The sequence below is a fragment of the Drosophila bipectinata genome, chromosome XR (assembly GCF_030179905.1).
Source record: "Drosophila bipectinata strain 14024-0381.07 chromosome XR, DbipHiC1v2, whole genome shotgun sequence".
Lineage (NCBI taxonomy): Eukaryota > Metazoa > Arthropoda > Insecta > Diptera > Drosophilidae > Drosophila > Drosophila bipectinata.
In genome coordinates this window covers 163,139-180,243 of record NC_091735.1, presented here as the reverse complement: position 1 = coordinate 180,243, position 17,105 = coordinate 163,139, and the positions used below count along the sequence as shown (strand labels likewise).

General features: G+C 45.3%; 1 protein-coding gene across 1 annotated transcript; it reads right to left on the bottom strand.

Annotated features, from left to right (window-relative positions):
• Positions 1 to 567: 567 nt before the first annotated feature.
• Positions 568 to 2,732, bottom strand: LOC138927784 (uncharacterized). Its single transcript, XM_070283100.1, has 3 exons — positions 2,573 to 2,732; positions 764 to 1,896; positions 568 to 672 (listed from the first exon to the last, which is right to left on the bottom strand). Exons 1-3 carry the CDS (start codon positions 2,730 to 2,732, stop codon positions 568 to 570), a joined length of 1,398 nt encoding a protein of 465 aa, XP_070139201.1.
• Positions 2,733 to 17,105: the final 14,373 nt, after the last annotated feature.

The window sequence follows — 17,105 nt, the reverse complement described above, 5'->3', positions numbered from 1 at the left end:
CGCTTAGAAACAATCGGCGCAGCTCCTTCAGATCGTTTTTGGCTCCCATAAAGTTGGTTGCGTTGTGCGACCAAATATGATGAGGCCTTCGGCGGGTGCATATAAGCCGCTTCAAAGCCTGTAAAAAAGACATTGTGGACAGATCCTTTACAAGCTCCAGGTGGACGGCTTTGGTAGCAAACCAAATGGAAACGCTGACGTTACATTTTACTGGAGCCTTATTACGCCCTTCCGGCTTATAATAAAAAGGCCCACAGAAATCCACACCAGTGACTCCAAAGACCTGGGAGCCGCTAACTCTTTGCTCCGGGAGATCAGCCATGCTCTATCGAGGCTTAGTCCGGAAGCATCGGATGCATTTGTGTATTGCCTTCGTCACCGTTTTTTTGCCCCCAATTGGCCAATGTTGGGACCGAATGATTGACAACAGCGCGTGAGGTCCCGTATGTAAATTCCGCTCATGGAAGTCAAAAATTATAGCCAGCGTAACTGGATGGCTTCTAGTATAATTGAATGCTGACTATCAAAATCCAATGTCGAAATTTTTGGCCGACCGTCTACGCGGACCTACCTAAATTTATTCATGAAGGGAGAGGTTGAGGCCAGGGCACTTGATACCGCTATCTCCTTTCCATTTTGAAGAGCCTTTATGTCTTCCCAAAAATGAACACGCTGCACAAGTCGCAATAAAAGCTGTGTTCCAATTTTGATATCGCTAGCCGTGACACCGTTATGGCGAATTCGTTGAGAAAACTTGTATTACCGTGAAAAACAAAGTAGCGTACTTAGAAACCGCTGTTATACCCACGTACGGAGACTGAATGAACAAGACCCTTGCGCGTAACTCCAGGGTCGATCTCTCAGATAAGACCGCGGTTGGCCACTCCTCTTGGGATCCAATAAGAACCGGAGGACCGTGACACCACAACTTATTCTCAATAAATTCATTGGAAGAGCACCGCCACTCCATTTCTCTAGATAGTTTCTGAATGTTCGAAACCCGATTGGCGACGAAAACAATAAACCGAGAGGGTTCTTCGCGAATACAAGATAGAGCCACAGCACAATCGCACCAGCAAAAATATCTTCCAACGTAGATGTTCAACTGTGCTACTTCCGACATAAGTCGAGCCAACAACTCGGCCCCCGATAACTCCAGCTTCGGTACCGTAACAGTCTTTAAAGGAGTAACTCGGGACTTTGAGCAGAATAAATAGCTTGCAGATCCTGAGCCCTTGGACACGACATAGACGCAAGCCAAATATGCCTCAATGCTGGCGCCACAGAATCCATGGATCTCCACCTCGGATTTCGATCTTAGCGCCCATTTAGGGAATTCGGTGTACTGCGCACTAACAAAGCTGCTACAAATCATATCCCAGTCGCAGTGCTTGAGGAAGACTTGAGGAAGACTTTCATCCCAGGACAACTTCTCACGGCACAGCTTCTGGAGGAAGATCTTCGCCTTTGCAATTACAGGACCGACAAGGCCTAATGGGTCATTAAACCAAGCGACTGAAGAAAGAACGATTCGCCTAGTGGGCTTAAAGGTTGACTGAATCCCTTCAAATGAAAAGAGCAAGTGGTCAGTTGCAAGATCCAAAGCAAGACACAAAGTCTTTGTAAAATTGCTGCCATCATCGAACCTTAGGAAAGACTCCCGATCTTCTTCAGGCACCTTATCCAGCACGTCAGCAACATTGGAGCACCACTTCCTTAGCTGAAATTGGCCTTTAGCAAAGATCCCGGATGTTTGCTGCATGATGTTAAAAGCTTCATCTATAGAGTCGCTTTCGGAAAGTAGATCATCCACATAAAAGTCGCGACGCAGAATTTCGTCCCCTTTTGGAAACCTTAATTGTTCATCCTCTGCCAACTGATGCATTGTCCGAACTGCTAAAAATGAGGCAGGCATCGTTCCATAGGTGACAGTATCCAGCTTAAAAATCTGTAACTCATCCTGGGTTGAATTCCGCCAAATAATGCACTGAAGATAGCTGTCTTCAGGAAAAATCCTGACGCAACGATACATTTTGCAAATATCTCCAGTAATGGCAACCCGATGGCATCGGAACCTTAACAGAATATGCAGTAACTTTGGCTGAATAACTGGGCCAGGCATCAACACGTCATTCAGGGAATATCCAAAAGTGGTTACAGATGAACTGAAAGTTGAACTGTGCTCCTTTAAAATACAATGGTGTGGAAGAAAGTATTGGCCAGTGACGCTCGCATCAGCAGGGACTGGAGACATGTGACCCAACTCCAAATACTCCTTTATGAAGGCAGCATATTGCTCCTTCAATTGAGGACGGCGACAGAGCTTCCTTTCGAGGGAAAGAAATCGTCAAACGGCTTGGGGGTAAGATTCTCCCAGCAACTTAGAACCGCATTTTAACGGAAGCCTCACAGCGTAAGCGCCGGAATCCAGCTGAGCAACATGTTGCACGAAATGCGCATCGCAATCTAGCTCCTCCTTCGTCCGCTTCACAATAGGCTCGGAGAAAGTCGATGCGCTGTGGACGGAAAAATTCAGGATCAGCCAAAGAAAGATTGCCAGGAATATTCCAACTGGAGACATCCAAGCTGAAGGTAGGCTGCAGGTCCGTGATATTGGCGGCGATGACGGCGTTAACCAGGGCCGAGTATTCGGAGCAGTGGGAACGCAGGAGAACATAAACAGAGAATTCATCTGTCGCATAGCCGGTATCGCCAATACCAGACACCGCCATGAATGAATTGTACCTCCAAGGGAACAAGAGATCCAGCGCGACTACGAACAAAAATGTTCGCTGATATATCGCCGCTGCGACCTTGAGAAACTAGTGCATTAGCAGTGGACGGCGAAGAGGCTACAGGCTCGGCGACCTCGGCTATGGCTGACGTGGGAGGAAAATGCAGCAGGCTGTGATGCCTCCTTCCACAACTGCGGCAATTAGCAACAAGACACTCACGCATGTGATGACCCGTTTGCAGACACTGCCGACAAAGACCGAGTCGCCTGGCCTCGCCAAGGCGGATCTCAGGGGGCATTGATAGAAATCGGGGGCATGCAGACATTATATGGGACCATCCCCCGCATAGCGCACAGGTAGAAGGAAGCGAATTGGCAACAATAAAGGATAATCTACTATGTATAGTACCCTGAATAGCTGGGTCCAACCTTTGAAGGAGAACCTGGACGATGATGCAGCTAGCGATCTGAACTGATGAACCCAAATTATTTAAGGCTCGCATATGGGCATTGAATTTGTCCGAAAGACCTCGAAGAGCTGCTATTGAGCCACTTTCCAACAGACTGAGGCCCAGAATCTCGTTCACGTGTGCCTGAATTATTAAGCGACGGCTATTAAATCGTTTCTCCAATAAGTTCAGCGCAACATCATAGTTCTCGTCGGAGACTTTCAAGGAACGAACTGCTTCGAAAACGGACTCCCGAAGGCAAGATCGCAACCTTTGCAGCTTTTCCACCTTACTAATACGAGGATTGCTGCCGACGATTGTAGAGAAGATCGAGTAAAATTCAGCCCATTCCGAGTATTCCGAGCCTGCATGGTGGACATTCCGTTGGCAAAGGTGGAGTGGGCAGCAATTCGAGAAGAGCGAAGGGTCGTCTCGTGCTCAATTTCGGCCTGCATCGTCGCTACGAGCTCCGAAACAGTCCATCGAAGGTCACTGCTGATCTGCAAAATGTCCAAATCCTCAAGCTCCCCGTGGATGGTTTTGAAGTCGCTGAACATGGTGACTGTCTGACCATGTCGCACGTGTAGCATGGCATCATCCACCTTAGAAATAGGCTGAAGAGCTCCTTGGATCCTCTGTAAGTCCTGGAGAATACCTAGGGCCTTGCACTTTAAAATAGCACTACGGGTTGAAGTGGGTGCTCCTGTGACGGCGCCGCTGGAGTTCGTGATTTATTATATTATGTTCCGAACAACCGAAGTAAATTTTATTTGCTCGCGGCGAACACGATCTGTAACACTGTGCGCTCAGAACCGTAGCGGAATTGTGGAATGTATATATATATTAAGCTATGCGCGGGCGCATGCACTTGCGTTGTGGATCGTAAATATGTATGTGTGCTTGCGAACTAACGTTTATGTTTATGTCTGTATGTATGTATAATATATATTTACATGAGTCGTTCTTTGCCCGAATAAAAAAATCAGGAGATTTATTTTATATCCGTTGGTTATTCTTTATTAGAGCGTTGGAAAAAGACTAATTGTATGTTACAGAATTGGTTAGAATGAAACCTCGGTTTGCGTCTTAGAATTTACTGTTAGTGCATTAGGTGACGCAATAGCAAGTAGATGATGCGATCGCCACTTATTTGTTTGTGTTTACATAATTCGGTCTTATTAGATTTTGCATCTTATTGGATTTTTACGTTTATTGAATTATGTCATTGTTGACGTTCGGACTTTTTCTTCGTTTGTTTGCATTGCGGGATCTCGAGCTTCTGTATCTTTTTTAATCAAAGCCGAAATTGGCGATTCTGTTAATTTGTGAACGGTATCGTTCTTCGAACTGGTGGCCGTTGAGAAATCGCAGTGCAGACATGTCACTATATTATATATTATAATTTGTTTATTATTATCAACAAACGTATGAAAATTGTTCACATAACACTGTTTACAAAATTGTTTTGTTTTTGTTTTAGTAATTTATTTATATGTATATAAATATATTAACGATCACGTCGGAGTCACTAATGTTTCACTAATTGATGATTTTCAATGTCAGTAAATAAAAATCAGAATTTTATTAAGTTAAACGTTATAAACTTTATTTGGGTCGCATATGAAATAAGGATTTATGTACAATATGTGAAATCCAATTTAGGATGCGAGCGCAATAAGAAGACGAACGAGAGTGGCGCCAACCTTCCAGTATAGGCTGAGCGGATGCTCGCTAACTTTAAATGCTGAATTAGTAAAGCCGAAAGAGAGTCGGCTTGCGACCAAAAAAACATCAGTTAATAAATACTTATTATGTTTAAATTAGTTGCTAGCTGCTTGACCCGACAAAGTTATTTATAATTTGTTAAGCTAGAAGGAGTTAGTAAGAAAATTTAAAATTCTATACTTTAAATTAGAGGGAAAGGAAAGAGATGTTATAGAATGGAGTAGAGTATAGAGTAAATCCACATTAATAAGATCAGAGAAAAATGTGAGTTCGGAGCGACAACAAACGTTGCTCCGGCTTAAAACTGGAAATCAAATTGAATTAAATAAAGAATATAAAAACACAAGAAACATACAACGGCTCTTCGATTTAATAATGGAGTTTGCGGGCATCACTTTTATCACAATATGTTGACCACCCACTGCAGTGGGTCCATGGCCATGGCACAGTGCACTGTGCCAAGAAAACTTCAAGAGCACACACTGTAGCACTTTGTCGCAGTGTTTATGTTTGTTTATGTAATTTGAAACCTGGGTCATAAACCTTAAGTGGCCGAATTTCCAAACGCTCGCTGTGCCCTAGCCGCACGCCGAAACCGCATATGCAGCATAAATGTAATATGAGCAAACCACTTATATGTGCATAAAAAACCTTCGCTTAAGTGATTAGTTATATATTTAACAAGAAAGGAAAGCTAACTTCGGGCGGAGCCGAAGTTTATATACCCTTGCAGTTAAAACCGGATATATATCGCAAACATCGGATATAGTTGGCCGATCCTTATGGGAATAGGAATATATAATCCAATTTATTACAATACAAAATCTAAAAAAAGTCCCAAACTTCTATCTTCAAAAATACGAAAGTTGATATTTCTACCAAATACCATTTCCGATCGTTCAGTTATATGGCAGCTATGGGATATAGTCGGCCGATCCTAATGAAATTTGGTAGGTTGGATCAACTGACCAAGAATTAAATCTGTACTAAGTTCCAGCTTTCTATCTTCAAAAACACGAAAGTTGGGTCATTTCCGATCGTTCAGTTATATGGCAGCTATAGGATATAGTCGGCCGATCCTTATGAAATTTGGCATGACGTAATGTTTTGCCAAAAATAGCTCACATGTCAAATTTGAACTCTCTAACTCTAAAAACACCAAAGTTATACCATTTCCGATCAATCAGTTATATGGCAGCTATAGGATATAGTCGGCCGATCCGGGCCGTTCCGACTTATATACTGCGTGCAAAGGAAAGAAGGGTGTGTGCAAAGTTTCAAGACGATAGCTTTAAAACTGAGAGACTAGTTCGCGTAGAAACAGACAGACGGACAGACAGACGGACAGACGGACAGACGGACAGACGGACAGACGGACATGCTCATATCAACTCAGGAGGTGATCCTGATCAAGAATATATATACTTTATAGGGTCGGAGATGTCTCCTTCACTGCGTTGCACACTTTTGACCAAAATTATAATACCCTCTGCAAGGGTATAAAAATATATAACCATATATAATATATAACCATAGACTTTCCAACTCCTAGAAAATATTGTAAAGGGGAAGAACCTTTTGGGAGCTCGGAGCGGCAACTACGGCTGGTCCAGAAAATAAAGACAAATAAGTAAAGAACTCAAAGAAATATTAAAACCAATCGACTTATAACCAACTGGATGGGATCACTGGACGACGAGTAACATTACAGTCGAACTACAATGGCTAAGGAACAGAGGACTAAAGTTTCGAGTCCTTCTATTAGGGATGTTAAATTTTACGCGTGTTAGTAAATGCTGGCTATCTACATCCCCGTTAATATGGTTATGCAGAAAGACTACACCGAGCATGGTCTTACGAATTGTTAAGCTAGGTAAGTTTATAAATAAAAGTCTGCTATTGTGGAATGGAAGCTGAAGATTTGCATCCCAGTATAGACCTCTAAGTGCGAATATTAAAAAATCCTTTTGTACGGATTCTATGCGGTCCTTATGTACCTTATGTACATATTGGGGACTCCAGACAGATGAACCGTACTCCAGTATCGGACGGACCAAAGAAATAAATAATGTTTTGGTTATATATGGGTCAGTAAATTCTTTTGACCACCTTTTAATAAAACCAAGGACTCCTTTAGCCTTATTAACCATTAAGAAAATATGGTCGGCAAATTTAAGTTTAGTGTCTAAAAGTACGCCAAGATCATTAAACTGGGTTAATGTCTCTAAGGAAATCCCATTAATAAAATACGTAGCTTGCAGAGGGCAAGAACGATAAAAAAACATATGCTTGCATTTTTATCCGTTAAGTATTAGATCATTAGCTTAACACCATTTTTGAAAGTTATCAAGGTCAGACTGAAGACTGCATTGGGCAGAGAGGGATTTGTATTGAAGACAACGCTTTACATCATCTGCATACAGAAGAACTAGAGAGTTCTTTAAAGCAGGGGGCAAGTCGTTTATAAAAAGCGTAAATAATAACGTGCCAATATGACTTCCTTGAGGGACGTCAGATGTAGCACAGACCAGACGGGACTGTATGTTTTTAAATAAGACTCTTTGTGTCCTTCCATCTAAGTAGCTGGAGATCCACGTTAAGAGGTCTTTAGGAAAACCCAGCATATTCAGTTGTCTCAACAAGAGTGAGTGATTGACTGAATCAAATGCTTTGCTAAAGTCTGTGTAAATTACATCGGTTCAATATCCCTTACAAAAGCCATCAATAACAAAGGATGTCAACTCCAGTAAATTTGTGGTGGTGGAGCGACGCTAAATATAGCCATGCTGACAGGGAGAAATAATCGAAGAGCAAAGGTGTTGCAAATGAGAGGCAATGCATTTTTCAAATAAATTTGGAACTGCGGACAACTTAGGGATGCCTCTGTAGTTGGCAGCCTCGGACTTTTTCCCTTTTTATTTAGGGGAATTCAGTCGAGTCGAGCTTTTGCAAGAGTAAGACGTGTTATTGGTGATTTATCAAGTGTATTCAAACATAAAACCCAAAGCTTTCGGGAAGTTCCTTCACTGTAGGACTGCAATTGTCCTACCTATCTTCACGTTAGCAATCCCCAAGTGAATCTGCTATAGGTGATTCCACAGTTTTTCTTTTCACAAGCACTGGGCCCCGGCAATTGCTGGTGGTCCACTGATCTCCATGAGGCGATCTACTGTTGAAGCTTTAAGCTTTCAACCGGTTTGTGTCCCAGCTTAGTTAATTACTTAACTTTATCTGGTAAAGTTTTTGCTAATTGCTAAAAATGGATAAATCTAATCAAAAACAATCCATTGATTCTAAATCAATGAGGAACACTGCTGGAGCAACTCCCGCCGAACTACGAGCTAGTTTGCGAGACGGTCTAACGGACAGCTGCTTAAACGGTGGCAGTACAACCAGATGGGCTCCCACAAGCTGCATCACAACTTTTACTGTAACGTCCTCGATCACATCTCAAATGACGTTCACAACAAGCTCGAATGGCAGCTTGTGTTCCGCTGCATCCAGTACGAGGCATGATCCTGCTTCCACTAGCACACTATCATGCAACCCCACCCCAGGCTGGCAGCAAGTCACCGCTAAGCCAATCAAAGGTGCAGCTAAGAAGAGAGCAGGTACCGCTCTCTATCCCAAGGTCAGTCACAAGAAGACAAGCCTTACCGCTAATTCTGGAAACCGCTTCATAACCCTAAGCGACGAGGAAGAAATGGACGTCGGGCCTTCTACTTCGCAAGCCGCGATAAACCGCGCCACAACGAAGTGCGACGCAACTGTGCGGCCGGCAAAATCCCAAAATTCAGGGCAAGCCCAAACAGCAGCACCGCAAGCAGCTCGATCTCCCAAGGTTCCAAGGATTATGGTTCCCGGTGTGGTTAGCTACTCTGCCTTCTGCAGAGAGCTGGATGCTCTTATTGGAGACTCTTACTCCATCAAAGCGCTGAACTCAGGTGACTGTGCCATTCAGTGCAACACCTCCGACGCCTACAGGCTTGTTGCCAGACACTTCCGCGAAAAAGGAACTGTTTTCCACCACCACCAGCTGCCAGAAGACCGACCCTTTCGCATGGTAATGAGGAACATTCACCATGATGTCCCATCAGAGGATATTATTGTTACCTCGCAATAAGGTAACACAGCTTCCGCTTAACATGAGGTTTGTGGACATCAAGAAGGCTAACAACAACAAGCTTCTTAAGAACATCTCTGCTGTTTGCAGACACGTAGTCACCTGGGAGAAGCCACGCAAGCAATCCGGTCCCGTACAATGATCATAGATGTCAGGAATACGGACATACAAAAGCATACTGCACACGGCATTACATCTGCAGAGAATGCGGTGAAAACCACCCTACCCTGGAATGCAAGCTTGGGAAGGACGACCCTAGGTGCTGCTTTCACTGCGGCAGCTTTCACGCGGCCAACTTTAGAGGATGCCGCAAATATCTGCAAGTCGCATTTAAGCAAAATACTCAATCAAGGCTCACAGCAGCCACAAAATCGAATACGTTTCCTTCAACCGATCTCTCACCCAACGTTGGTAAGGAATCATTTGCAAGTGTAGCCAGAAGAAACCTACCTATCCCTCACAAAGAGATGGAAAATACTCCCCCTCCAACACATTCCACCGAAAACGCCGCTCTGAATAGCAAACTGGAACAGCTTTTCATGAGGCTCGACAGGATGATGTTCCTAGTAGAGACTCTAATGCAAGCAACCCTGCAGACGCGTCCACCCTCCTCTACCCTCCGCAATGGGAGCTCTTAAAATAGCCTGCTGGAACCCCAATGGGATAAGCTCGAAAGCAAACGAGATCATTGCTTTCATAGAGCTTTACGAAATAGACATCCTTTTGTTGTCAGAAGTCCGTCTCTGTTCGCGGTCCACCCTCAGGATCCCTGGATTCACTTTGCACAAAGCCGATCATCCGGATGACCGGCGACATGGGGGCGCAGCGATCTTCGTCAAGTCAGCCATAGCCCATCATCTCTCTTTCACTCTTTCGGAAGAGCACATACAAGCCGTCTCCATCGAGATATCTACAAGAAGAGGGAGGTTTAACGTTGCTTCGGTGTACTGCCCCCCTGCTTTCAGGTGGACGGAAGCCGACTTCACGACTTTCCTCTCCAATCTCGGAGATAAGTTTCTTGCTGCAGGTGACTGGAATGCCAAACACAGATGGTGGGGCAACTACAGGATGTGTGCCAGAGGCCGGACCCTCAGCTTTATCCTGGCCAATGTCAATGTCGAGAAGCCACATGCTACCCCTATCGTGCAAACGCCACCCCCAGTGCAATTGACTTTGGCATCTCAAAAGGCTTCAGACAACAGCAGGTCACTGTCAGAGCACTCACCGAGCTATCTTCCGACCACCTCCCGTTGCTCTTCATAATAAACGAAGAAGCTCAATTCCATAAAGGAGTCCCCAAAATGCTACCTGCGCATGCAAACGTTGCCACTTTTAAGTCTTACATCGATGCTCACACCGTGCTCAACACACCAATAGCAACCTGCAGCGATCTGGACGCATACGTAGATAGCTTCACCTCTACAATTACTGAAGCCGCCCAGAGAGCTACGCCACCTCAGCGCCAATCTGGTCACCCATCTAATAGAAGGGCACCAATACTAACCCCGGAGGCAAGGGCACTCCTGGATCTAAAAAGGCACCTCAGAAGGCAATTCATTGCGTCAGGCGATCCTGCAACTAAGCAGCGTCTATCTAGCATTACTAATAGACTGCGCAGGTTGCTAGCGAAAACCCGCCAAAAGAACATCGATACCCTGCTGGAGGGAGCTGGCCCGGACAACTGCAGCGATTTTTTGATATGGAAGCTAACAAGAGGAATTAAAAGACAGCCACTTGTACAATCCCCAATAAAAAGCCACACTGGCCGGTGGCTTAAGAACGATTCCGACAAAGCCAACGCTTTTGCGGAACATCTGCCTGCCACCTTCACTCCTTTTCAACTTCCAGACACTTCATACCGCGATGAGGTTGCAAACTTCTTACGCGCTCCCTCTCAGCCATCGCGCCCCATCAGACACACCACGCCGCAAGAAGTCACGCTGCAGTTAAAGGCGCTCAATTTAAAAAAGACTCCTGGACCCGATGGCATCGACAATCGAGCGGCCAAGGCTCTTCCACCCAAAGGAGTGCTAGCGCTGGTGAAAATTTTCAACGCCATGCTAAGCCTGGGACATTTTCCAAGACAGTGGAAGCAAGCCCGGATCATCATGATCCCGAAGCCAAGCAAGCCACTATCTCGCATCGACTCCTACCGCCCAATCAAACTGTTATCCACTTTCTCGAAAGTGTTCGAGCGGATTCTACTCAGCCGACTGTTGGAGCTACCAAAATTAGAAGGCCATATTCCTCAACATCAGTTCGGCTTCAGAAAATCCTACGGCTGCCCAGAACAAGTCCATCGCCTGGTCAACCACATCACCCATGGACTCGAGCATAAACTGCACACTGTAGGCGTCTTTCTCGACGTAAAGCAAGCCTTTGACAAAGTGTGGCACGAGGGCCTTCTTTACGAAATCAAGGAACTTCTCCCTACGCCCTATTTCGCCATCCTGAGGTCCTTCATTGCCGACCGAACCTTCGTTGTAGCAGTAAGGGACTCACGATCCAGCTTGGCACACATTCACGCAGGAGTACCCCAAGGAAGTGTACTTGGTCCGTTCCCATACACCATGTACACGAGTGATATGCCAGTTCCGTCGCCCACCACAGACGCCCGTATGCTTCTGGCTACTTACGCCAACGACACGGCCCTGCTTGCATCCCACACGTCTCAGCTGTCAGCCTCGGCTGCTGTTCAGGACTGGCTGAATGCAATGGAGCGCTGGACCAAGCAATAGAACATTGCCATAAATTGCAGCAAGTCGGCTTGCGTCACTTTTTCCCTAAGACTCGTGATCGACATCGTACATACGTTCAATGGTGACGCTATTAATAACGCCACCTCTCACTGCTACTTAGGTGTACACCTAGATCACAGGCTCATATGGAACACCCACATCACGGCGATCAAAGCCAAATGTGTTCGCAAACTACAAAAGCTCGACTGGCTCCTGGGATCCAAAAGCCTCCAGCTTTCGACGAAAGTTTTGCTGCTCAAAGCAATCCTCACGCCAACCTGGACGTATGCGATCGAGGTATGGGGCACCGCATCCAAGCACCAGCTAAACAGGCTGAGGGTAGTGCAGGCACGTGCTGCTCGACGGGCATCCGGATTTCCCTGGTACGTGACAAACCAGGCCATCCAAAACGACCTACGCCTTTAGGAGGTGGGCGACCTCCTAAACCAACACAGCCGACGGTACTCGGACAGGCTAACGAGTCACCCAAATCCACTGGCTAGCAGGCTGGCCGACCCGCAAACTCTTAGGCGCTTAAAGAGATTTCACCCCAGCGATCTGTCTTCCCGTGTTGTTCAATAATATTGTAAACTAATGTAAATAAATGTAAAGTATTGTATAAAGTCTAGGCCCATATTCCATATGTACCATATTCACCCTACCTTCTAAGCGCCCGGTTATGTTCAAATGGTTTTGAACGATTTCGGCGACTAAAATAAAATTTAACTTGTTTTAAAAAAAAAGGAGACTTAAGGAGAAAAATCGAGGTTTCCAAAGATAAGTTGAAAAGTCTTCAAAGAGGTTTGCACAGAGCCCTGGCACAGTACTTTAGCACACAGCCTGGTACTCCATCGGGGTCTGGCGAATAAATAAATGGGTTTGACCTTTAGAAGATCAGATAATAAGTTGTTCTCAGAGGAAAACGGACAGAAAATAAGATTTGCTGCTTGAATGTTATATGCGTAAGGCTGATCTGTCAAAAAGCTGTCAAAGGGGAAAAGCTCTGGAGAGAGCGGTACCATCAGGATCGGGTACAAAACATAAGTCTATAAGCCGACTAAACGAATTTCTAACATGGTTAATCTGACTTAGGGACATGTCAAACATGCCCGCGGTGAAGTAATGATGAGTGATAATTGACGAAGATGGCGAGTTATCGACGTTGGACCACTTTAATTCTGGTATATTAAAGTCGCCCACCGCGACGAGCTGGTCACGATCAGTCATAAGATTAAAAACGGATTGAATAGTGGACAAATACTGCCAATATGTGGGCGGTCCAGACGAAGGCGGTATATACGAACATGTAATGTATAAAGATTTCTGGGACAAAAGTATTATAATGCAAATAAACTCAATGTCACCACACTTTTGTGATTTAACCTCTTTAGAAGCAAGAGTGGTGTCTACCGAAATGAGGACTCCACCCCCGCCCCCCCCCCCCCCCCCCTTCGCTGAGGTCGATCCCTTTGAAAAGTGGTGTACTTACTTGGAAAAATTTCGGAGGTGAAGATCTCCGGCTTTAACCAAGTTTCTGTAAAGGCTATAATGCAAAGGAAGAACTATCAGAATATAGTTTGAAGAATTTGCTACATAGCCCCCTAGTATTCTGATAGGTAAGTGTTAATGACGATACTAGTTTTTTGGGTAAGTGGGCGAAGAAGAGGTGGAAGGTTGGTCAGTGGTTCTAATATGTGGAAGTTTCACTCCCAATGGTTTTAAAACTTTTTTCTTTACAGTACTAGGCTGATGTTCTTGGACTAAAATGTTCTCTGGCCAAAAACTGGGTGAACAAATCGTCTTGAACATCAGCGCGGGCACACGAATCTTGAAAGAAGACGTGCGCCGTGTATAATTATATTTAAATTTAGCTATGTCCTCCATCTTTACATCGGCTTTAGTTTTGGCTTTGATATAAGCCGAGATATCAATCTCTGAAGTATCAGAGGCAAGCCGAGAAACAAATTTATGTTTCGCTAGAGGAATCATCTGTAAGGGTTTTGGTGTCACAGGTACGAGAACTACAGAATAAGTCGGTGCCGGTGGTCCGGACTGTGGAATATCCTTTTGAGTGACTCTAATGGGGTTTCGTTCACTAGGACCTGTGCCATCACTTGAAGGGATGCCATGGCGGACATATCGGACAATCGCTCATTATCCCTGAGAAATTCGGACGAATTCCAGTTCTAGCCTTCTAGGTCATTGATTTTACGAAAACCAGTGATCAGCTCTTTAAATCCATTCTCGGTCTATCTCATGAGCGACCTCATTTCGCCTTGGACAGCACAACAATTTTCACAACAATAATGAATACCAGACCTACAGGAAATGGTATCCGAGACTGAGGCAGTGAACCCGGCACACAAGTCGGTGCCGGTGGTCCGGACTGTGGAATATCCTTTTGAGTGACTCTAATGGGGTTTCGTTCACTAGGACCTGTGCCATCACTTGAAGGGATGCCATGGCGGACATATCGGACAATCGCTCATTATCCCTGAGAAATTCGGACGAATTCCAGTTCTAGCCTTCTAGGTCATTGATTTTACGAAAACCAGTGATCAGCTCTTTAAATCCATTCTCGGTCTATCTCATGAGCGACCTCATTTCGCCTTGGACAGCACAACAATTTTCACAACAATAATGAATACCAGACCTACAGGAAATGGTATCCGAGACTGAGGCAGTGAACCCGGCACACAAGTCGGTGCCGGTGGTCCGGACTGTGGAATATCCTTTTGAGTGACTCTAATGGGGTTTCGTTCACTAGGACCTGTGCCATCACTTGAAGGGATGCCATGGCGGACATATCGGACAATCGCTCATTATCCCTGAGAAATTCGGACGAATTCCAGTTCTAGCCTTCTAGGTCATTGATTTTACGAAAACCAGTGATCAGCTCTTTAAATCCATTCTCGGTCTATCTCATGAGCGACCTCATTTCGCCTTGGACAGCACAACAATTTTCACAACAATAATGAATACCAGACCTACAGGAAATGGTATCCGAGACTGAGGCAGTGAACCCGGCACACTTGGCGTGTACGACGTTTTCACACACCCAGCAATGGATGGTAGACTGGGATGAGGAAATTGTCTTGTTACAAGACTACATAGCACAGACCAGTTTTAAACTGTTTCCATATTTTCAATTAATAACAAACAAAATTAATAAGTTAAAAGTTAAAAAACACTATACCTTGAACCACTGTGCCAAATAGGAAGCCGAAGCGGGAGCTTTGGAGAGTGCAAAGAAGATAGAGAAAGAGATAAGACGGGGAAGAAGCAGAGCTGAGCTATGCTTGGAATTGAATTTAGACAAATTATTAATTCTCCTCCAAATATACCTCAGCACTCGGGAAACGATACGGCTTAGGTGCAGTAAGTAAAGTGCAGTGATGGGTAAACGCGGAGGTGTACAAAACAAAATTAAAAAAAAAGAGAGCAGCACACCTCAAATGGTTTCTGCACTCGTAAACAAGTACATCTCCTCCAGCGCTGTCAACAAGGCTAAAGTTACAAGCTGAACTTGACTTACTAAAATCAAAATGAACAAAAAACAAGAAAGAAAAGCTAACTTCGGGCGGAGCCGAAGTTGATATACCCTTGCAGTTAAAATCGGATATATATTGCAAACCGAAAAACCATTTCCGATCGTTCAGTTATATGTCAGCTATAAGATATAGTCAACCGATCGTTATGAAATTTGGTAGATCGGATTAACTGACCAAAAATAGAATGTGTACCAAGTGCCAGCTTTCTATCATCAAAAACACGAAAGTTGGGTCATTTCCGATCGTTCAGTTATATGGCAGCTATAGGATATAGTCGGCCGATCCTTATGAAATTTGACATGTCGTAATGTTTTGCCAAAAAATGCTCTCATTTGAACTCTCTAACTCTAAAAACACCAAAGTTATACCATTTCCGATCAATCAGTTATATGGCAGCTATAGGATATAGTCGGCCGATCCGGGCCGTTCCGACTTATATACTGCGTGCAAAGAAAAGAAGGATATGTGCAAAGTTTCAAGACGATAGCTTTAAAACTGAGAGACTAGTTCGCGTAGAAACGGACAGACAGACAGACGGACAGACAGACGGACAGACGGACGGACAGACGGACATGCTCATATCAACTCAGGAGGTGATCCTGATCAAGAATATATATACTTTATAGGGTCGGAGATGTCTCCTTCACTGCGTTGCACACTTTTGGACAAAATTATAATACCCTCTGCAAGGGTATAACAAGAAAGGAGAGCTAACTTCGGGTGGAGCCGAAGTTAATATACCCTTGCAGTTTAAACCGGATATATATCGCAAACATCAGATAAAGTTGGCCGATCCTTATAAGAATATGATAATATATCCCAATTTATTATAATACAAAATCTAAAAAAAAACCCAAGCTTCTATCTTCAAACATACCAAAATTGGTGTGTATGGGGGCGTTGGTTCCACAAAAGACTCCAGAAATGGGGATGAAATGATAAGTCGCGGGCGTCTTCAGTAATTTCCAAAAGAAACGCGTTCAGCTTTATTGGCTGCGTACATCGAATTGCCAACTTAAAAACTAGTACAAAAAGAGATCGACGACAACCAACGAGCGAGAAGAGTGAGCACAGAGGGGCGAGTGTGGATGCGCTCTTCAGCACGGGTGCGCTCTTTAGCGCGGGTGCGCTCTTGAGCGCGGGTGCGCTCTTTAGCGGCACCACGGCCCCTCACCTAAACATTCCGCCCCCTTGCAATCGCTCGGGTTGCAATAGCTCCCTCGGTGTTATGGCTGGTGGCAGGCTCCGGACACTACCCATCCAAACACGGTACTCTGGGCCACTGGCAGTCCGTCCTGGATCTTCAGGAAGCCCGGTTGGATAATCCGTGGGTCTGCGCCCAGGACGACGGAGATTGTCGCTGGCAGATGGAATCGCTCATCCGCCAGTGTCACGCCTCGGAAGTGGACACGCACCGCCTCGCTCAGCTCCCGGGACGGCGTATGAACTCGCACGTGAGGCTCGATCTTAAACATGACCTTCAGCCGAACGCTATTATCGGTCGTTGACCCCACGGTGGCGGAACACACCTGTTCGTCCCCCACGCTGGTAGTGGGCAGCCGGAAACACGCAGCGAGCGAGGCGTCGATGCAGCTCGAGGGCGTGCATGGGTCGATGAGGGCCCCCGTGTCGAAGCTCCGGGTCCCGGTGTCGATCCGCACTAGTGCAGTTGGCAGCACGTTGACGCTGTTCCGTTGCAGCAGCTACGAGAGGGTGGGCGCAGCGACCGCGTCCAGCGGGGGCCCTCGACGAGAGGCGGAACTTTGCCTAGGTGCGGATGAGCGG